This window comes from Clarias gariepinus, chromosome 20 (assembly GCF_024256425.1).
Source record: "Clarias gariepinus isolate MV-2021 ecotype Netherlands chromosome 20, CGAR_prim_01v2, whole genome shotgun sequence".
Lineage (NCBI taxonomy): Eukaryota > Metazoa > Chordata > Actinopteri > Siluriformes > Clariidae > Clarias > Clarias gariepinus.
This window is the reverse complement of record NC_071119.1, coordinates 5,228,635-5,251,447: the sequence shown is the minus strand read 5'-3', so window position 1 is coordinate 5,251,447 and position 22,813 is coordinate 5,228,635. Positions and strand designations below refer to the sequence as shown.

General features: G+C 38.4%; 1 protein-coding gene across 1 annotated transcript in view; it reads right to left on the bottom strand.

Annotated features, from left to right (window-relative positions):
• Nucleotides 1-5,570: 5,570 nt before the first annotated feature.
• The window catches only part of LOC128508230 (C-type lectin domain family 6 member A-like), a 51,714-nt gene continuing 34,471 nt past the window's right edge, over nt 5,571-22,813 (bottom strand). The window contains exons 4-5 of the mRNA XM_053479454.1: nt 5,919-6,025; nt 5,571-5,822 (exon numbers count right to left, since the gene is read on the bottom strand). Coding sequence (XP_053335429.1) covers nt 5,687-5,822; nt 5,919-6,025 — 243 coding nt within the window. The 3' untranslated portion in view covers nt 5,571-5,686. The remainder of the gene's footprint in view (nt 5,823-5,918; nt 6,026-22,813) is intronic.

The following is a 22,813-nucleotide window of genomic DNA, read 5'->3' as shown; positions in this document are numbered from 1 at the left end:
CATGAAAACCACCATCACATGCAGGCATGTTCACGAAATTCGAGCAGTTTGTGAATTGCAGGTTCAACAGTAGGGCAATTAATGTTAATATAATAAATATTTTTTTTATTCATTGTGAATCACAAATACATTTCTGAACTGTGTGACATTTATTTGCAAACTTTGACACTGATCTCATGGCATAAAATTAGGGCTCATCTAAATGCCATTCTTCAACAATGAAGCACAAAGCTTATTTTGTACCAGGTAAAAAGGAATTCATGGTATAAAATCATCCATGGTGAACAAAAGAACGTTAAAATATGGATAGCTGCGTATGTAAAGTGGCATAAATTAGTAATACTGTTAAAGAATTGTCAGATACTTTGCAAGATGAGATAAGTGCATTAAACACACACAGAGCAATGGGCATGAGGCAGGTGGATTTTTATTCACTCTGTGCTGTGTGTGTGTTTGTGTGTGTGTGTGTGTGTGTGTGTGTGTGTGTGTGTGTGTGTCACCTGTGCACTGCCAGGCGATTGATGAGAGATTGTGTTAGATAAAATGTTGTGACAAACAGGAAAATAAGCAGATGCCTACAAACATCAATCTAACCATGGAAAAAATGCTCACTGTATATTACAGCGTAAACAAACTTGAACCTTGTTCTGATTTTTTATTCAGTCATTTACTGTCACACATTTTCTAAGTAAGTAAGTTAAATAATTATTTTATATTTACAGTATTTATTATTATAAATTAATAATTAATTAATTAATTAATGAAGTTTCATTAATAATAATCACTTAGTGATTAATATTAGCAGCACATCAGTGCCTAAAAACAATCTTTTATAATTTAACAGAAATTGCACATCCGGGGCAGCGGTGGCTCAGTGGGTTAAGGCTCTGGGTTATTGACCTTCAAGTTGGTGGTTGCCGGTGGTTGGTTGCTACTCTTGGGCCCTTAAGCAAGGCCCTTAAACCCTTTCCACTCCAAGGGTGCTGTATGTACTGTAGGAGGCTGGTCCATCCTACAAAGGATATGTAAAGAAAAAAAACCTGCGCCGTAATATAGCCTATATGTGCAAATAAAGTTTACATTTATAGGTTGTTTCTATTTAGCCTGTTTAGTAAATGTAAAATCACTTGACAAATGACAAACAAACTGTTATCAGAGCTGCAAAACAGACATGTTCCAGTCTGTCACATTATTGTATCTAACACAATCTTTAACCAATATCAAAGCAACACTTATACACACGCACCCAAATGCACACACACACACACACACACACACACACAGGTCTTTTGATTTAAGGCGCATCCTTTACAAAAGGTCAGTATATTCCCTCCCAACACTGTTAAATTTTGCGGGCATCACATTTCCAGTCTTAAAATAAGCCTCTTACTAATAATATTTGTGGCAACATTACAGACAGTCAACAAAACAAGTCAGTTGGGGAAAGTACATCATTACGGCATCGTTACAGTTGCGAGGAAGCTAACGGAAGCTTGACTCCTCTGAAAAGGACAAGAGCTGCAATAAGGCCATTAGGCTAAGAATTACATTTTTCTATTACAATAATTTATTATGTTGATTAACAAGTTAGCAAATAACGAACTGACTTTTATTGAGGTTCACTAGCAAAGGTCGTTCCACGTGTTTTCAGATTAACAATGATTAAGGTGATTGTATATTTTTTAAAATGTTTACACAAAAATGTTTTCTGTCCATAAATTAATCACTGTCTGATGTTAGAAAGTGTGTTTTGGAGCTCATCTGCTGATCTCTAACTCCACTCAGGCTGATGGAATCGGGCTCTAACTGGTGTGCTTGTCACAGCTTTATTGCTAAACTCTCCGTAAAATTCGGAGCAGTGAGTATGAATGGAACAACAGCATTACAAATAAAAATTAAAATATTACACTTATGTACTGTTAAGTTCTTTAATATTAATTAAAAAAATACAGTATTTACTTGGATGTAAGACGAAAGTTTCCATTTTGGAAAAGAGAGTGTTAATTATATTTAACATTCCTGCTGGTTTCTTTACAACCTCCATACTTGTATTTGAAGGAGAACACCTAAATATTTTGTAGCTTCCTTGTCACCATGTTGGACATGTTCCAAACCATTTGGGAAAGGTTGAACAAGAAAACAGACACTCTGGACACTGCATGAGAAAAAAACAATGGTTATGACTCAGCATAATCCACTGCTTACAATTTTATTTTAACATTAGAGAGTAACATTCTAAAATAAACAAAGTGTATTCTGTCTGAAGTTGTTAGAACATTAAAGGTGACCCATGACCTTCCACTGCTTTTTCTTCCACACATACACACACACACACACACACACACACATGGAATGGGCAGATGAAGCCAATTATCCATGTGTTATTGTATAATGTTAAAAACACTAATTAACACTTCTGCCAAATCTGTTACACCTGAAAGCATTACTTTAGAAGGGGTGCCATTCCATATTCATGATTATATTCCAAGCATAATGTTTCACAGTGAAAGTCTTTTAGGTACGGCCCTTTCTATTTAGAATGATATCGCATGGTGGGCTCATGGTGTACTGAAAGCAAGATCGAACAGGGCTCTCCACGAGGTTTGCAAGTTTTTAAGTTCCATGTGTCTCTGATGACATCAAAAAAGTATTATCCTTTTTTTTTTTTTTTTGACAAAAGCAACATGTTCATCTTGAAGGAGATAGGATGGATCCTTATTTCTAGTTGGTATAAAATTTATGAACACTGTATTATCACCAAAAACAAAATTTTGTGCCTTTTTCCAGCACTTTCACATGCTTTGCCACCTAGACTGCTGGGTTGTGACAAATTTTACTGCTTCATTTCTAACAAAGTACAGCAAAACCTTGGATTACAGGCATATTTCGTTTCGGAAGCAGGCTTGTATTCCAAAACACTCATAAGCCAAATAGAATTTTCCCATAAGAAATAATATAAACTTGAATGATTCGTTCCACAGCCTAAAAAAATTAATACATAAAAAGAATTAACACAAAATATTAAGTAAAAATAAAAGAAATAACCTGCACTTTACCCTTAAAAAATCAAAATAAATAGTTAACTCAGTGTAAGTATGTATCCAATTATGTAAACATTAAAGCACTTTTTGTAAGTCGCTCTGGATAAGAGCATCTGCTAAATGCCTAAATGTAAATGTAAATGTAAATTAAACAGTCGGTAGAAGACATTATTATTATTATTTTTATTTTTATATATATTTTTTTTGTTTCTAGAAAGGGGTAAAGTTTACTATTATTTTATTAATGCCTTTAGGAAAAACTGGTTAATGGTCGCAGTTTGTAAGGTAAAAGAATTTATGTAAATAAATGGTAAATAGCACAACTCTGACCTCTAGTGGCAGTGCATTGCACCTGCATTTTAAAAGAGTATTTGCTAAAATGCAATTTTAGTAATAGTAAGGGTTAGAAATTCAATTATCAAAACAAACAAATGCAATGCTTAAAAATAGACAAATGATTACCTGATTAAGGGCATTATGGCCCAGTAATAATTTCTTAATATCCTCACATTTACATTTATATTGCAGCATCTTATTATTTATATAGCCAAACATGTTTGAAAAGCCTCATATAATATCTGCACAGCACAATAAACAGCTACTTTGTTGCTTATTTTATTTATTGATGTTTAAAAGTCTTTAATGTCATTTGACTTACAAAATGTAAAGACTTTAAAGCATTGGATAACATGAAGTCGTAGACTTGTAGAGAATTTAGTGCAAATGAAGTCAGGACACTCGGACAGACAGGAAGTGTATTAAAGAACAGTACAGAGCCAAAAGCAAATGTTTTCATATTGTTATATTAAGAGTTGATTAATACATTAGTCTGAAGTCACTGAAGTCACAATATCAGCTAACGCATAGGGTGTGTTTAGGATTGTATACCATTTGAGAGATTATTTAATGCTTAATGAAGTTGTTAAAACTTAAACCAACACACTAGCATTTATTATTTTTTTTTATAACAGCATGACTCGAAGTGTCTCCTTCCATAAATGATAAGTAAACATAAAATATTTTATTTGTCTTGCTTCACATATAGAAATGGAGATATTGAGGTAAAACAAAGCTCGGAAAAGCACAAGACCAAGTCTTCCATAACCACACAAGTTCATGTGTGTAGCTTCCTTAAAGGCCAAACGGCAAAAAAGAAATTGGTAAAAAAAAAATCACAAGTGTTTTACTACAAGATTACAGCCATGGACAATAGTTTTAAGAATGTCAGAAATATATATATATTTTTTTTTCGGTGATTTCAGCTATTTTTTACAGTTATGACTACTGTACACTTGTAACAATGCGAGTCCCACGAGGGATGGGGCCACACAAAAATACTCTGCATGCCGTGGCCATTTATGCACACTGTTGCCAGGGAATGCGGCAATCAGTGTGACCACGTCAAACCTAACGGCGTGTCTGTTTAAGGGTCCTGATGCCTCGGCACTTTGTGTGATCATTTAAGCAGCACAGGTAAGGTATAAGGGCAAAAGAATAAAAGAAAGAGAAGAAGAATGATGGAAAAATAGATAGACAGAGTGCGCTCAACAGAGGGAGTGAGGCAAAGACCCTGTCTCCCTAAGACAACGGCATGAGAAAGAGAGAGAGAGAGAGAGAGAGAAAGAGATGCCCCAGTTTAGTGTGCGTTCTTGGTTTCAGTTATAGTGCAAAGCACAAAAAACATAAAGTCTCTCTCTTATGAGTCCTCGGTAAGGGCATAGCCCCCGAGAGGATCTTCAGTTTTATTTTTAGTTATCAGAGCCCCGTCCGATCGGAGCTCTGTTTATTTTTTGTTTCCAGTTTTCCTTTTTTCTCATTTTAGTTAATCCCACACTATCTCTATGCATATCATAAGCACTCTCCCAAACTTCTGTTTCATTCATCCCTTTATTCACCTACGTTAGGGCTACAAACATCAACATCTCGTGGTGCCGCTCTTCAACACTGACATATAATTACAAGCATTTCATAAGTGATAAATTATTTTATTAACAGTTACATTCTGTTGTACAAATAGAGTAAAAATACAATGTTGACCCTTCTTTTCCAAGACCTCTGCAATTTGCCCTGAAATACTGTCAATCAGCCTTTGGGCCACATCCTGACTGATTGCCTTCTCTTGCCTAATCAATGAGTTTTTGTTTGTCCCCCACTCTCTGAGGATGGTTTTGTACCATTCTTTATTCATGGCTGTGTTCTTACGCAAAATTGTGAATAAGTCCACTCCCTTAGCTGAAAAACAACCGCACACATAAATGGTTTACTGTTGGCTGGTCCTTTTGTGGCAGGGCTGAAATGCAGTGGAATTTTTATTTGTTATTATTTATTTATTTTTAGATTAGATTAATGTCATTTTTTTATACCAAAGAGGCACTTTGCAATTAAATGCAATTCATCGGATAGCTGCTAAAATTTTGGAGTATATGCAAATTGCCATTATAAAACCTGAGTCAGTGGACAACATTAAGTTAAAAAAAAGAGTATTCAAACTATCCTGAAACAGAAAATAAAAGCAGATGACGCCGTGCTTGTTACAGAGTTTCTGTATTTACAGTAATGAGGACATTTCAAACACAACACATTGACCTACTGTACACGGATACACACAACATTCAATTTACTGTGTTTTATTCAAATGCAGCAATTCAGTAAGAGATTGTCTTTTCACAGATCCACATTAACTTTTTATTACATGACAAATCAGCCCAGTTAAAGGAAGAAACGTGTGCAGCACAATCCTCATCTTCTGCATAACTGTTCGGTTCTTCACGTCCCCAAAACCTAAAGGAGAGAATCAGAGGATCTGCTGTGTTTCTCAGACTAATAAAAAGTCAGTAACAGTATCATAAGCAAATTATTATTTCAGTGATTTCTTACCTAGTGCTCAGTGGTGTATCATCCACCCACTTCCACTCGCCCTCTCTGACTCTGTCACTCAGACCAATCCAAGCTTCACTGCTGCTCAGCAGTTTATTGATGAATTCCTGTCATGGTGGTTGTAAGTCAGTCTCTCTCTCTCGCTCTCTCTCTCTTTCTCTCTCTCACACACACACACACACACATAAACACACCTACACACCTGTTCCTCTGCACTGTTTATGATCACTAGGTCTGCTCCTTTGTCCCTGCAGTCCTTTCTGCTCTCAGTCCAGCTCTTTTTCTCATTAGACATAAAATAAAAACTGGAGCTGAAACATATTTCTTTATATATAGATAAATGGAGAGAATTTACAGAAAGCAAAACACAGAAAATATATATATTTTTTTTAAATAAATAAATATTCACAGATCGTGGATTCATTTGTTAAAAAATGTACAGTGGAACCTTGGATAGCGAGCATAATTTGCTCCATAAGCAGGCTCGTAAAACTCGGATTATTTGTTTCACAACCCAAAAATAAATACATAAAATAATTAACACAAAATATAAATTTAAAATAAAACACATTAATATTCACTTTACCTTTGAAAAGAATCGTGACAGAGCAGTGTTTCCATTTGTGTGTGTGAAGGCGAGAGGAGAAGGGAAGTGGCACACTGTCCAATGAGATGCGCGCACACACGCACACACACACACACACACACACACACACACACACTAATGGAATCAGTGCAGGATGACACAGAGAGACAGAAAAAGGATCTTTAACCTCTCTAATGACACTTTTCTTTGGTTTACACGTGTGGTGAGAGAGAGAGTTGTGCGGTCCCATTCAGATTTCCGATTATGCACCTGATGCTGATTATCAGTTGTAGTTTAGGGGGATATAAAAGAGTGTTGTAAGAAAAGCCAAGTGTGGTGCTAATTCACCCACCAGGTGGCGTCTCCAGATGTTTGTATGAGGTATGTTTGGTGTGTTGTACTTTTGATTACTCATACACATGAACGTTATTACCAAACTAATTGCAATCTCCTTTGGGAAGGTTATTTCGGGATCTTCATTGTATCTGAGGTTGACAGATAAGCATCTCATTGGCGTCCGTTGTAGTTGCTCCTACTAAAGAGCTGCGTGCCTTGTGCTCGTGAACAAAAACTTATTTTGTTGGTGCCTACCACACCGGTATGTGCCGTATCTTTTTGCTTTAATGCTATGTTATATTTTGGGTAAATTGGCTTTGCATTGCTCACAGTTTGGCTTGCAGCTTCAGCGCTGCTGGTTTGTTCCAGCTTAGTGTTTTAGTCATTTTTCATCCGGTACATTGTTTAAGTTACATTTTGTTCCTGCATCGTTTATTTTTGTGTTTTCATACTAGTTTCCTTTTTTTCTCTTGTGTTTTCTTTTATTGCAATTATTGTTGCCTAGCTCGTACTGCTGCTTTGGGCTGATTTGTTTATTATTGTTTTCTGTTTTCAGTTTGTGCTGTTTTGCTTTGTTCTGTTGGCAATTGCTTTTTGGTTTTACTGCTTCAACACAAACCTTTGATGGGCTGATGTTTTGGTTTTATTTGTCCTCCAAGTTTGGAGGTTGCTTTGCAGCTTAACTGTTCTTATTTAATTATTTATTTCTTTATCTTCTTTTCTTTTTTCTCTCTCTCCTTTAGGAGCTGGGGACAGGGAGAAGGCAGGCTAGTTGCTTATGGAGTGGTGTGCCTTTGTTCACAAAGTGTGGAGTGGTACTACATCTTTACTTGTGTGTGTGTGTGTGTGTGTGTGTGTGTGTGTGTGTGTGTGTGTGTGTGATTTAGTACACATTTTGACGGGCAGTATTGGAGCCTTGTACCTAGCCTGCCTCTCTATCTGTAAGCCCAATCTCTCTTTGTTTGTTTTCTCTGCCTGGGCTATTTAAGAGCAATTCATTAATTAAATAAAAGTTATATTGATGTTGTCTGATCTTGGAAATCTGCTTTGTTTTTGCTATGTCCCTGTGTCCTTGTTGAGAGACTTAAAACTGTGTGTCCTAATCTTTCCCAGGTAAGCAGTCCTGGGTGCCGTAGTCGGTATTTGCTAAAGTTTTAAAGTTTTAAAGTTGATTAAGGGAAATTCTATTATTTTCCCACATAGAGAAAAATATATCCCACCACCCCGCCACACACGCATGTGCGTTATAATAAACAGTACAATGTGGTTTGCGAGCGTTTCGCAAGATGAGAAAAAAAAGCTTTATTTTTACTCTACAGCAGTGCGTTCGTTAGTCTCCGCTGACACAAGTGTCATTACCAATGTTCCTTGTTAATTTTCCTGATAAAAAAGTGTTTTCATTAATATGTGTGTGTGTGTAAATCAAATAGGAAAGGAAGGGTGACTGTGTAAGACGAGAAAAGTGAGAGGGGAGGGTCTTATTCCTCCTTTTCTCTTACTTCAGCTTTAAACACATACACAGACACACACACACACACGCACAAACACTAACAGAAACACATCTGTTGGGAGTTATTTGTACTTTTTTTAAAGGTAAAGTGCAGGTTATTTTTTTTTACTTTTACTTTATATTTTGTATTAATTATTTTTATGTATTTATGTTTTTGGGCTGTGAAACTAATAATTAGAGTTTACATTATTTCTTATGGAAAAACTCACTTTGATTTATGAGTCTTTTAAAATATGAGCCCGCTTCCAGAACGAATTATCTTTGTAATTCAAGGTTCCACTGTACTTTTGTATAACTTTATAACAGGTTATGGTTGTATTTCTCTCTGGATTAAAAAAACTAACAAAACAACAACAAAAAAAAAAAAAAACAGCACACACACTTTAAAGAGAACTCTATGTGTGGACAATAAGCACTTATGTAGACATTTATATTTTAGACACTGGGTGTGGAAACGGCGGCGGTACGTATATTATCTCCAAGAGGAAGGTAAGGTTTAGTGATTGGGAATTAATGTTGAGGTGATCAGTAATTAATCAGGTGTTATTACAATACAGACAAAGTTAGCTATTAGTTCTCCAGGAGAAATGCAAGACTGATTAACACTTAGTAATTACTGTACAGGTAATAGTTAACTGATACTGATTAATTAGTATTAATGAAAAGCTATTAATTAATTGTACCTTCAGCATTTTATAGTTATCTATGAGTTAATGTATTGGGATTGTAAAGTGTCACCAGTATTAATGAGATGCTTTCATTCTAAGATCTTGGTGAAATTATATACATGCAGGAACATGTGAGAGGATGTGAGTTAAATCTTTATGCTCCAGTTTTTACTGAGGATATTTAACACTTGGGTATTTCCACTAAAGTCAATTACTTACCCAAAAATGTCCTCAGGTATTTTTCTCTCTCCCTCTGTAACTGGTCTCTCTCTATAGTCAGGTTGTTGTTGCTGGTCTTTAGCTGGATGTTTTCTGTGTTCAGGATGTTGTATTTGATCCACAGCAGTGTGACGGCAGTCAGCAGGAGAACACACAGCAGCACCACACACACTGCAGTCACTCTGTAACACTTGTTCCATGCAGTGTCTTTTCCTTGGGAAGAGGAAAACAATAAACATAGAGACACATTTACTTTTACAAAATGGTTACATACAAAAGACTTCTAAGCTTGTGTAGCCTAAACACAGGACTACGTGGTGCTCCAAAGGGAACCATGTGAGCCTACTGCTGATATCCAGCTATTAATTCTGCAGATATAAAATAACTCAGATCAGAAGTCATTTAAAGAGACCTGTGTGATGAGGCTGGACGTTCCTCTTTGCGTCCGCATCCTCCGTCTGTGCATTAGGGTTATGACCTCTAACAGCGTCTGCACTTTCGTAAATATCCACCATCATCTCCACTCGCTCTTCTCTCTTCATCTCTTCAATGCTCATCACATCATCATACACACTGTCTGACATTTATAATCTATTACAATAAATCACTGTGTACTGTCTCTCTCTCTGTATGCAAGAAAATGAATGAACAACTGAGTGTGTTTTTCTATGTGTGCGTGTGCATGTGTGTGTGTCTGTAGGTGGAGAAAGTTTACACACACACACACACACACACACACACACACACAACAAGAATACAATATTATGTTTTTATTCTTCGTAGAAGAAGAATAAGGTCCTAAGGTCAGGTTTAACCCTTACACTCCTTCACACATTAGTATTTGGAATAAAGTTGACAGCAGCAAGCACATAAAACAAACACAGGGTGTACAGAACTGTGTAAATTCTTACGTACTTGCACATAACTGCTGTAAAGCAAGCATGTTTAAAAAAAAAGAAAAAAAACTACATAAAAAAATATAAAAACAGTACACATCAATAATCGGTTTGACAACACTTTGCTTAAAATGGTCTCAGGTAACAATTTTAGGTGCAGTTGGCATTTTATAAGGACATTAGCTGCTTAGTTTTACTTTACATTCTGCAGAGTCAGCCACAGTCCTTCTAAGGCTTTCTGTAAATCAGATTTTTTTCTTTTTAGATTTATTATTTTTTATTATTTTTTCAATATAATTTTAGGGTCATAAAAATAATGTAAAAACTCATTAAGGAGTATAGTGGTACTGCATGATACTGCTTCAGTTTTTTTCTTTTTCTTTTTCAAAACTTTGTCATACATGTTTATCTCATGACTTAGTTATTAAGTCAGTTAAAAGTAAATCTTACAGATTGCTTTTCGGAAAAAAAGAAAGCTTCTTCCTGCATGAAAACAGAATCAGGACTGTAGCTGGTTCTGCAGGATGTTCAGTAAAACTACTGTAAGTGTTTAACTAACCCAACGGTCATCAAACCAATGATTGACTTTGTTTAATGAATTACTGTTCACTCTTTTTATATTTTTAAGACATGCTCTATAAAGTAGCAGTTATGTGCATGTATTTAAAAATTTTGCACAGTACTGTACATCCTGTGTGTGTGTGTGTGTGTGTGTGTGTGTGTGTGTGTGTGTGTGTGTGTATGTATGTGTGTGTGTGTGCGTGTGTGTGTGTGTGTGTGTGTGTGGGTGGGTGTGTTTTATGTGGTTGCTGCTGTCAACTTTATTCCACAAACTAATGTGTGATAGAGAACAATAGTTAAAGTTGACCTTAAACCAGTATCACAAACTTACAGTAAAACTGCATAAAATTTTTAAAAACATATATAATTAAATAGTTACTGCAGGAACATGTTTACTAAATAATATGACGGAATTTAACAGTGCTGTAAATATATACAGTAAATTCATCATAAAAGCAGCAGGTGAAAAATCCTGATATCCTTGTGTAATGAGGCAATGAATAAAACAAAGTGGTGGTATGAATACATCATTATAGCACTTAGCTGAGAAGCAACCTGACTCATAAATGGTCTTGGGATGCTTTACTGTTGGTATCACACAGGACTCATGATAGTCCTTACTCTTTCTTCTCTGGATAAGTCCTCAGCAGTCCAATCACTGTACCTTTTGCAGAATATCAGTCTGTCCCTGATGTTTTTCCTGGAGAGAAGTGGCTTCTTTGCTGTCCGTCTTGAAATATATAAAGGTAAGCGCTACGTGCAGTAGACCATTCAAGTGTAGGGTCGCTTCTCAGCTAAGGAAGTGGGCTCAATCTCAATTTTGCTCAAGAACACAGAAATAAATAAATGAATGGTACAAAAACATTGTCCGAGAGCAACGTCACCCAATCATCCAAGAACCGTTTGGTGATGAACAATGCATTTTTCAGCATGATGGAGCAACTTGCTATAAGAAAAAAAATAATATCTAAGTAGTTTAGGGAACAAAACCTTAAAAATTTGGGTTCATGGGCGGGAAACTCCCCAGAACGTAATCTCATTGTGAATGCCAAGCACTGATTATGCAAAAATGGGGAGTGACAGCACGCCAGGGTAAATTGCAGAGGTGTTTAAACATTTCATACAAACTTAAATAATTATTTTGATTGTGTAAAGCTGCTTTGTGACAACCTTAAAAGCGATATACAAATAAAATTGAAATGGATTGAATTGAATTAAAAAAGAATGCTGTAAATATTGACTCTTTGCATAAACTTAATGTAATTGTCAACACAGGCTTTTGACACTCATACAATGCTTGTAGCTATACTTCAGTATACCCGAGTTACATCTGATAAAAAGATATAAAAAACACTGAAGCAGACAGTGAAAATTAATATTTGTGTCATCCTCAAAACTGTTGGCCATGGCTGTCCATGTGTATGGCAGGGCCTAAAGAATGCTGTGCATAAGAGCGAATGTCCAATAAACCTCAATAAATTGGAGCAATGTTATAAAGAAGAATGGGCCAAAATTCCTTCACAATGATGCAAGAGTCTGAAGAAGTCATACAGGAAGTAATTATTGCTGCTGAAGGTGGATTTACCAATGCTCGTAGTGCTGAGACTATAAATGCATGTGTGTGTAAATTGTATATGAAACAGATATGTGAAACGTGTGCAATAAAATAAAAGTTAGGAACAGTTAACTCTGATAGTTTGAAAACCTAACCTGTGGCCTTTAACAAGAACACATGCAGTATGTGTGAAACATGGAGCTAAAATGTACTTACACTTTGTCTACAAGAAGCTGCTGATGCTCCCTACTCTAATTTTTTACTTCCTCTGACATTGTTTACTGACAGAAGCACATTTAATTATGTGTATAGAGTTCAGAGGCCCTGTATGACACATTCACACAGACCTTTTATAGATTAGAGATGTTTCAGTGTACTTCTGAGCAGGATGAGATGGTCGTAGTTATCTATAAGATTTATTTCTAAATTAATGACCCTAACACAGGGGAGGAAAATGCAGACCCACTGAAATACCAAGAAACACAACACACAGGTAGCTTTTTTTAAGTTTGCAAGGCGGAAATAAAAAAAATATGTCATTGATCTTCACAAAGATGCAGGAGTTCAAGCTCATACCTGTATTAGAGATGTTTTAGTGTGTGTCTCAGTAAGTGGGGATAATGGTGGGTGTCTGTGAGTGCACAGCCGATGTTACAGGTGACACAGAAAAAAAATCAGAGATTTACTACAGAATGCTTGCACAGTGTGCACAGTTAATCCTGTCCATGAGATTTGCTGATTACTCAGATGTGTTTACCTCTTCTGTGTCTCAGCTTAATTAGTTCAGTTATTTCTGTTTTGTTGCTTCTGTCTTATAATGATATTTGTCCATTACATTGTTAGTTGTGTTTTTATATTACAATGACTCACTTTCAATGACTTTTGACCCTCATTTGCCATTCTTATTATGATAATGGATTATTCTTTTGTTTACTCTTTCTCTGTCAGCAGCGAATTCATTCGCTAATGAAATTAGGTATTATGATTTAAGGTCTAATGAGTCTTAAACTTTATTTAGAAAAAGCAGTATTTAAATGCGCTTCCCTGATCTCCTGAAGTTCGCTAAAACATCTCTGGTTTTGTGTATCACAAAAGACACTAAAGTGTCTTCAAAATCACATGGTTGTCTGTGCACCACTCAACCAGATGTTGTACCTTTTCTCTGTAGACTGCCTTATCACTCTCTGAGATTAATCCCTCTATGGTGACATCATTGGTAAATTTAATGATATGACTGGGGTCCTATCATGTGTGTAGAGTGTAAACAGGACCAGGCTAAGCACACAACTCTGAGGTACTCCGTTTTAATGATGATGGTAACAGTTTCTCTTCCTGAAGTTTTGTGCTGTATTAGATAAAAAGTTAAAAAATTCAAGAGCACGCACGCACGAGTGTGCACACACACACAATTTAGTCCATAATCATATAAAATGTACACCAGTTATTTATTCGCTTTTTTTTTGTTGCAATAATATAGGCTCTTTTTGTTATTTTCTTTCTGTTCAGTCTGTGAGATCGGTCACATTCTCTGACTTGATCTCAGTGCCGCAAGGGGAGAGGGCCATCAGAAAGAGAGCTAAGCCATCATCATATAACCTCACAAGTGAGCAACACATTGAATATATTAAAACAAAAAAATCATCCAAGCAACCAGCCAAGCAAGCCAGAAAGTACCCGGGCAGCAAGCAACCAAAAGGAGGGCAAAAGAAGCAAATCAACTTGCAAAGACTGCAAAACCCATTATGGTGACCCAACTGACCCTAAGGCTACTGAGGAATGGGTAAAATGCAATCCATGTTCTGCCTAGTTTTTTAAAAGCTGTGCTGAAGAGAATGGTATCTTTGATGAGGATGGTTTCATTTGCAAAGACTGTGTTTGTCTTTAAAAATTCTGTCAAAATGTTTCATTAATGAATTAATTGTGGTTGTTTTTTAATTCAATTCAATTCAATTTTATTTGTATAGCGCTTTTAGCAATTTTCATTGCCGCAAAGCAGCTTTACATAGTCAAAAGAATTATTTAGGTTTGTATGAAATGTGAATTTGTATGAATCAAAATGGTCAGTTTGTCCCTGGTGAGCAAGCCGAGGGCGACAGTGGCAAGGAAAAACTCCCTGAGATGGTAAGAGGAAGAAACCTTGAGAGGAACCAGACTCAACAGGGAACCCATCCTCATTTGGGTGAAACAAAAAGCAGTAAATGATCTGCATTTATACAGTGTGTAGGGTGGGAGGCAGTTCAGCTATAATAGCTGATGTTAATTGATGTTAATATGGAGTCCAGGTAGTTATTGAAGACCCAGGTAGACTTGTAAGAAGTTCCAGTCATGAACTATCGAACTGTCAAGTCCCCAGAGAAACAGTTGCCAACACCAGTCAAGGCCAGAACCATTTTCTAGGTAGAGAGAATCATTCCCAGACACCAGACGCATCCCGGAGAGACACACGGGGCATCCATGTGACGAGATCTTCAGCCAGAAGCGGGGCACCAGGATGGGTCAGACAGGTCCGGAGGGCAGAGGGAGTCTGGATCACTGGCAGCTCAGGAACGACATGTGTAGCTCGACAGAGAGAGAGAGAAAGAGTGAAAGGGGGGGACAGGAGGAGAGAGGAAAAAGAAAGAGGGGGGGAAAGAGAAGAAGAGGAGAGATGGCAGTTAGGTATGGTGAGTGAGGAAGACAGCATCCAAACATACCAGTTTACCATAATACTCTACGTCCATGAGTCCCCCAGATCTGCTCCTTTACCTATGGCAAATCTATTTATAAAAATGCTCGGCTAAATAAATAGGTTTTTAGCCTGGACTTAAACACTGAGACTGTGTCTGAGTCCCGAACACTATTTGGAAGACTATTCCATAACTTTGGGGCTTTGTAAGAAAAAGCTCTGCCCCCAGCTGTATTTTTCATAATACGCGGTACTGACAAGCAGCCTGCATCCTTTGATCGAAGTAGGCGTGGCGGATCGTAAGACACTAGCAGTTCGCTCAGGTACTGCGGCGCGAGACCATTTAATGCTTTATATGTCAAGAGTAGTATTTTAAAATCAATGCGAAATTTCACAGGGAGCCAATGGAGTGAAGATAAGATAGGGGTGATGTGCTCATATCTTCTGGTTCTGGTGAGGACTCTCGCTGCTGCATTTTGGACTAGCTGAAGCTTATTTATGCATCTAGCTGAACAACCAGACAGTAAGGCATTACAATAGTCCAACCTAGAGGTGATAAAAGCATGAACTAGTTTTTCTGCGTCGTTTAGCGACAATAAATTTCTTATTCTGGCAATATTTCTGAGGTGAAAGAATGCTATCCTGGTAATATTATCTACATGTGCTTCAAATGAAAGGCTGGAATCAATAATCACACCAAGGTCTTTCACTGTTGCATTTGATGGAACAGAAAGGCCATCTAAAGTTACGGTATGATCTAAAATTTTACTCCTAGCTGTATGCGGTCCTATGACTAGAACTTCTGTCTTATCCGGATTTAGCAGAAGGAAGTTAGTTAGCATCCAATTTCTTATGTCCTGCACACATTGCTCAATTTTAGTAAGCTGTTTTTTCTCATCAGGTTTTGCTGAGACATATAACTGTGTATCATCAGCATAACAATGAAAACTAATACCATGCTTACGGATTATGTTGCCCAGAGGAAGCATGTAAAGGGAAAAAAGCAGTGGACCTAAAACTGAACCCTGCGGAACGCCAAACTCCACTAGAGAACATGCAGAATAATCACCATTTAAGTCTACATACTGATAACGATGGGTCAGATAGGATCTGAGCCAGGAGAGGGCTGTACCCTTAATTCCCACTACATTTTCTAATCTGTGAAGAAGAATAGCGTGATCAACAGTGTCAAAAGCTGCACTGAGGTCAAGTAATACAAGCATAGTTACACAACCCTGATCAGAGGCCAATAGAATGTCATTTACTACTTTAACGAGCGCCGTCTCTGTACTGTGATGAGGCCTAAATCCTGACTGATACAGTTCATGTATGCCATTCCTATGTATATATGAGCATAGCTGCTCCGCTACTATCTTTTCCAGGATCTTAGAGATAAAGGGGAGGTTTGATATTGGTCTGTAACTGGACAGCTGACAGGGGTCGAGGTCAGGTTTCTTAATTATTGGTTTGATAACTGCTAATTTAAAAGATTTTGGAACATATCCAATGCTGAGTGAAGAATTAATTATTCTCAACAGGGGTTCTGTTATTGCTGGTACTATCTGTTTAAGAAAATGTGTCGGTACAGGATCTAATATACAGGTTGATGAATTTGAAGAAGAGATGAGTGAAATTAGTTCATTCTCTTCAAGGGGAGTAAAGTATTCTAGGTTCTGGTCTGACATGGCTAGATTAACATCTGCATCAATTACATTGTTCGGTTTCAAAACCTCAATTTTATGCCTAATATTTACAATTTTATTATTAAAAAAGTTCATGAAGTCCTCACTATTGCATGATGTTGTTGTGGAGATTTCTGCAGTGGTCTTATTTCTGGTTAATTTGGCTACAGCATTAAATAAGAATCTAGGATTATTTTTATTTTCTTCTATAAGAGTGGAGAGATATGTTGATCTAGCTACACTAAGAGCTTTTCTATAGTTCAGGATGCTCTCCTTCCATGCTATTTGAAATACTAGTAATTTAGTTTGACGCCATTTACGTTCTAATTTCCGAGCGGTCTGTTTTAAAGTGCGCGTGTGATCGTTATACCAGGGAGCAAGTTTTTTATCTCTAATAATTTTTCTTTTGACTGGAGCTACATTATCTAGGGTATAGCGAAATGTCGACTCTAAATATTCAGTCGCCTGATCGAGTTCTGTGGGGTCAGACGGTGATCTAATCGAAGTTGGGAACTCTGGGAGATTACTGATAAAGCTCTGTTTGGTAGTTGATGTGAATGTACGTTTCATACGGTAGCGCGGCGCTGTGTGTACATTATTATTGTGACACACTTGCAATGAGACAAGATAGTGATCTGAGATAACTTCAGATAGTGGTATTGTGAATAAATTTCTTATACTTAATCCAAATAATATTATTAAATCTAAAGTGTGACCTGCTTTATGAGTGGGTCCTACTACACACTGATTTACTCCTACCGAGTCCAGTATAGACATAAATGCAGTTCTCAGAGGGTCTTCTGGGTTTTCAAAATGAATATTAAAATCTCCAGCAATTAACACTTTGTCTACAGAAATGACTAGGTTTGAGAGGAAATCTGCAAATTCACTAAGAAATTCCGAGTACGGCCCTGGAGGTCTGTAAATGACAATTAGCGGGATCGACTGAGCTGACTTAATATAGTTAAATACACTTATGTTACTATAAAGAATTTCAAATGAATTAAATTTGTGTCCGTGTTTTTGTACAATAGTCAAATTATCATTGTGAATAACTGCGACGCCTCCTCCTCTACCAGTTAACCGAGGCTGGTGTATGTAGCTGTATCCAGGAGGACTAGCTTCATTTAGAGCTACATACTCGTCCTGTTTAATCCAGGTTTCTGTTAAACAGAGTATATCAAACTCCTGATCTGTGATAATTTCATTAACTATAACTGCTTTAGATGCGAGAGATCTAATATTTAACAGTCCTAGCTTCAGATCAGAGGTGCCGGCTGCGCATTCAGTCTGATCCAAGTTTGTGGTCTTTATGCTAATTAAATTACTAAAACAGACTTTCTGAGTCTTTCTAAATTTGTTTTTAGCTCGGGGAACAGACACAGTCTCAATAGAGTGAACCCTGAGTGACGACTCTATGCAGCTAGCAGACGGTTGGTTTAGCGTAAGGGATCTAATGTTGAGAAGTCCAAACTTTAGAGGTAGACTTCGATTACTTATTTGGGCTTTTTCTGGTTTAATGGTTACCAGATTGTTTCGGCTGGATTTAACGAATTTATTCTTTTTTCTCACTAATCGGGGAATAGACACAGTTTCTATAGTACAAGCTATGTGTGTGCGTCTATTAGTATGGTGGGTTGTATTGTGGCTGATATCTAAAGAATCTGAGGTATGACTTACCGCAAGTCAGATGGTTCGTAATGTCCTGGAGATGTTGTCAGAGAGGACCGCTGCTCCAGCTCTGCTAGGGTGCAGGCCATCTGTGCGGTAGAGCCTAGGACGCTCCCAGAAAACATTCCAGTTATCAACAAAGGGTAATCTCTGTTGTTGACACCAAGATTGTAACCATTCATTGAAGGCAAATAATCTACTGAACCTCTCGATTCCTCTCTGAAATGTCGGAAGTGGTCCAGATACGACGATCTTTGTCGTGGGTGATGTGCTGCGGACCTTCTCAACCAGGCTCCTGAAGTCCTTCTTTAGGATCTCCGTCTGCCTCAGCCTGATGTCGTTGGTGCCAGCATGGAGAACCACAGCTCGAATGTTCTTCCTCAGGGCCGCAGGCACCTGTGCAGCAACATCAAGAACACGTGCACCAGGTAAACAGCGCGTGTACGCCTTACCTTTAGCTGTGGTAGCACGCACGTGCCGGACAATGGAGTCTCCGATGACCAGCGCGTCGTGTGCCGTCTCGCGGAGAGGAGCGAAGCGGTTTCGGGTTGAGATCTCGAAGACGGGTGGTGGCGGAGGAGGAGAGGTCCTCGCCCGGGGCTTGGCGCGCGTCTTCCGCTGCTGAAGTTTCCAGGCCTCGTGGTATCCCGGCGCCGGGGTGAAGGAAAGCTGGGCAGGCTGCGTTCTCGGTGCGTTGGACCTGGGCAGAGAAGCACGCGGAGTAGAGGTTGTCGGAGAATTCTCATGCCGAGAATTTACCTGGGACAGGTGAGCGTCGGTCCGCGACGATTCCAGCGTGGCTTTCCGCTGCTGTAGCCGGGCCAGCTTCACCTGTAGGTCGCGGATCAGCTTCTCCACGGCCTCCATCTCCAAGTCCACCGAGTGCAGCTCCAATGTCTCCTCACCTGCACACAGGGGCAGAGACCCAACCGACATGGTGTCTAAAAATAGAAATAACCGGTGCGAAAGAGCGTAAACAAACTTGTGATAGCCGGGCTAACGGGCTAGCGATGCTAATGAAAAGCCGGCTAGAAGCGGTGTGCTGCAAAACTATTAAAACTTATACGAAAACGATATAACACGCGTTTCGAGTGAATATATTATAAGGTAGTATGAAATACTTATCTGTTATATGTTTACTCTTCGTAAGGGGACGAAAAAGTAGAAAAATTGGTCCAATTTAGTCTGTGTTGTAGTTCATAAATTATTAGATCAACAGATGAATGTGTTATGTTTGTTAAAATGAGTTCAAATTAAAGTTGATTGATTTGTTTAATCAGAAATGACTGGTTTCCTTTGCATTTTAAATGGCTTATTTTAGCTGATGAATGGCTCATTTTACCTGAAGGGGTTGCCCACTTTACCTGAACACTGCTCAGCTGAAAAATGTGCAACAACTGATGTTTTAAAAGTTATAGCGCCTAACCAATAATAATTAATTCAATTATCAAGTGGCATTTTTTCATGTTTAATAATAAGTGGGCCTGAGTCAGCCTCTGCAGTACGGCATTTAGGTGCCTTTCCTCTCAGATCAGCCAGGACCTTTTCCTTAAGTCTCTAAAATGTAGCCGCAGCATTTCTAAGACCATATGGTATTGAACGGAACTGGAAATCATGTATCAATGGCATGGGATAGGTATCTGGAATGGTTTTGCTGTTAAGTCACCTATAATCAACAAAAAATGGTAGGAGCAATGGGTCTTGGGGATGAGGATTTTGGGTGTCGACCGGGGCAAGATGGCTCCACAATGTTATCTCTGAGCATTTGGTCCCCTTTGCCCTCAATTATCCTCTTCTTTAATAGTGAAACTCAGTAGGCTCGTGATTTAAATGGTATTTTGTCAGTTAAGATGATGTATGAATAGTTGTTTACCTGACATTGCTTATTATGCCACCGGTAGCAGATTATCCTCTGCACTATGGCCTGATGTACTTTTCCATCTGCACAGCCACATAAAGGACACTTTAAGTAAGCTGGCTCAATGATTAAATAAGCTGCGGCGCCTTATTAAGTGTGCCTGGGAGGGTTGTATTTGCCTACCGACAAACAAAGCAACATCACCGAACTCATAAAAAGAAAGTTGATCTTTGGGAGACTGTGTTTATCAAGTAAAATCCAACCACAACTTTGCTCCACTGTCATGATTGTTGTGTGGTTGTGTAGCTGGCTCTGCTACCCCTCTGCGTTGTGTGATGTGTGTGGATAAAATAAACACCGGAGTTAGTCTGCTGGTTCTGTCGTATTTTTATGCTGCATAAGGTGGAAAATATGCAGTTATTTATCTGTTGTACAATCTTGCCTGCTCCTGCTAAACATTCACACCAAAAAGAGAAATCAGAAGTCGCAGCACAAACATGGCGACATGCGCAAAACACTTTTCGCCTTTACTTTTCTCACATATATAGATGGACATATTAATTACAAATGCAGATTTTGAGTGAATTAATAATAAAAAACACATTATAAATCAACACCTGCTACATTTACCCCCCCTTAAATTCACCAAAATCCCACAACTTATCAGTTACACTTAAACATTTGACCAAAATTTCTAAATTGTCTCTTCACCTTTTTCAGCTTGGAAACGCTACCTTCTAAATTAAAGGTTGAGAGAAATTCAAGGGTGATCAGGTAAAAACCTCTCAGAATAAAATGATGCCTTTTACACCATACCAGGTTTCAAATCACAAACCATGAGTTAATTATATCACATCTATAAATCATGTCAAATTAATTGATTCATAATCATAGGGATATAGCAGCGTCAAAAAAAACAAACAAAAAAATATATATCAGAGAATATAAACTTGGACTATAAAATAACTCATAAACAAGTGAATAATGATTGGGATTTTCTACCTAATGTGTTTGTAATTGATTTAAGTGTTAATGGTCTCTGTGCCATAGATTCAATGAGACGATTGACTTTTTTGACCACTCTACCAGCACGTGTGACTCTTTCTTGAGCATTTTCAACACCCTGGGCGTCTAGGTTTCCAGTCTCTTGATTAGGCTGTTCTGGTTTAGACATGTCTCTTGTCTCTATAATGGGAGTGGTGCTGTCTCTTCCGGGATTGAAACAGTCCGTCTGACCATTACAAAGGTCTGTCATAGGACTTCCATCCTTGGAGGACTTCTCAGAGCAATCACCACCTTGGCTCTGCTGTTCTCCCTCAGTACACAACTGCACAGATCCAGTTTCAGTTTGTGAGCTTTGACTCAGGGAACATTCTGTTCCATCCAACACCCAAAGGCTTGTTCCTGCCTCTGAACTCTTAATCTCCAAACAATCCGCAAGGTCCTATGGCTGCGAGTTGACAATTAACCCCCGTTCATCATCACTTGTATCGGGATATGAATTACTGGCTTCTCCAGGTTCCGTCTGAACAGGTAAAAAACTGATGTCCAACAAGAGATTGTGATGTACAACTTTTTTCTCATCTTGCACCACATAGGTATGTGTCTGAGGATTCCGGTCGATGACTACGTAGACAGTTGCCTCCCACTTATCTGCAAGTTTCCTTTTTCCTCTCTCTCCCTTATTAGCAATCAGTACGCGGTCTCCAACATTCAAATGGGTGCCTTTTACTCTTTTGTTATAGCCCTGATCTAGTTTTTGTTGCTCTTTGGCAAAATGCTGTTGTGCGATGGATGCTGCTTCATGAAGGTGAGAGAGCAGTGTTTTGGCGTGACTACTATAGTCTACTACAGTGGGATCTCGGAATACCTGTTTGAACATCACGTCCACCGTAAGTCTTGGCACACGGCCGAACATACTGTAGGGTAAAAGGGTGCAAAAGCCAGTCGTTTCGTGCACCGTGGTATTATAAGCAAACGTAAGAGACTGAATTTGTTAAGGCCACTGATGTTTAGCTTTTAAAGGCAAGGAACGTAACATAGCTCCTAGAGTCCTATTAAACCATTCAGTTCCTCCATTGCCCGTATGATGATATGCTGTGGTATGCGATTTGGCAACTCCTGACAACTTAAGTAGCTCTGTGATCAAACCATCTCGCAAGGTCATGGATGCCACTCAATGCTTTGGCCTTAAAACTCCGGGAAAGCACATACTGGTCACTCATAGGATCTTTCATTACTCGATAGAGTATGCCATGCAGAACTGTAAGTCTATCCCATTGCTTACTGAGAGAGAGTGCACTTGGGTTGAAATTTCCTTTTTCACGTCTGGAAGATCTCCTCCTGCGAGTCACAAATGGGACAACCACAGCTATGCTATGGCCTTCTTCCTGCCTTTGTTAAAGATCCTGCAAAGAGAGTTCAGGTAAGATGTCCAGACTTGATGATGCAACCTGCTGAACAGACTAGATCAATTGCACTGCTCTGGACTCTGCTGCCAGTTCCCAGATGTCATGTGCTTCACAGAGGGCATTCACCTCACCAGCATTACAAGTATCTGAGCAAGTTACTGGAAGAATTTTTTTCAGCCTCTGACAGCAGACTGTCATACTGTTGACTGAACAACCTACAGATGTGGCCATTGAGACTGTGCGTGTTTTCCCGCGACATGCCGCAATTTAGCGCGTG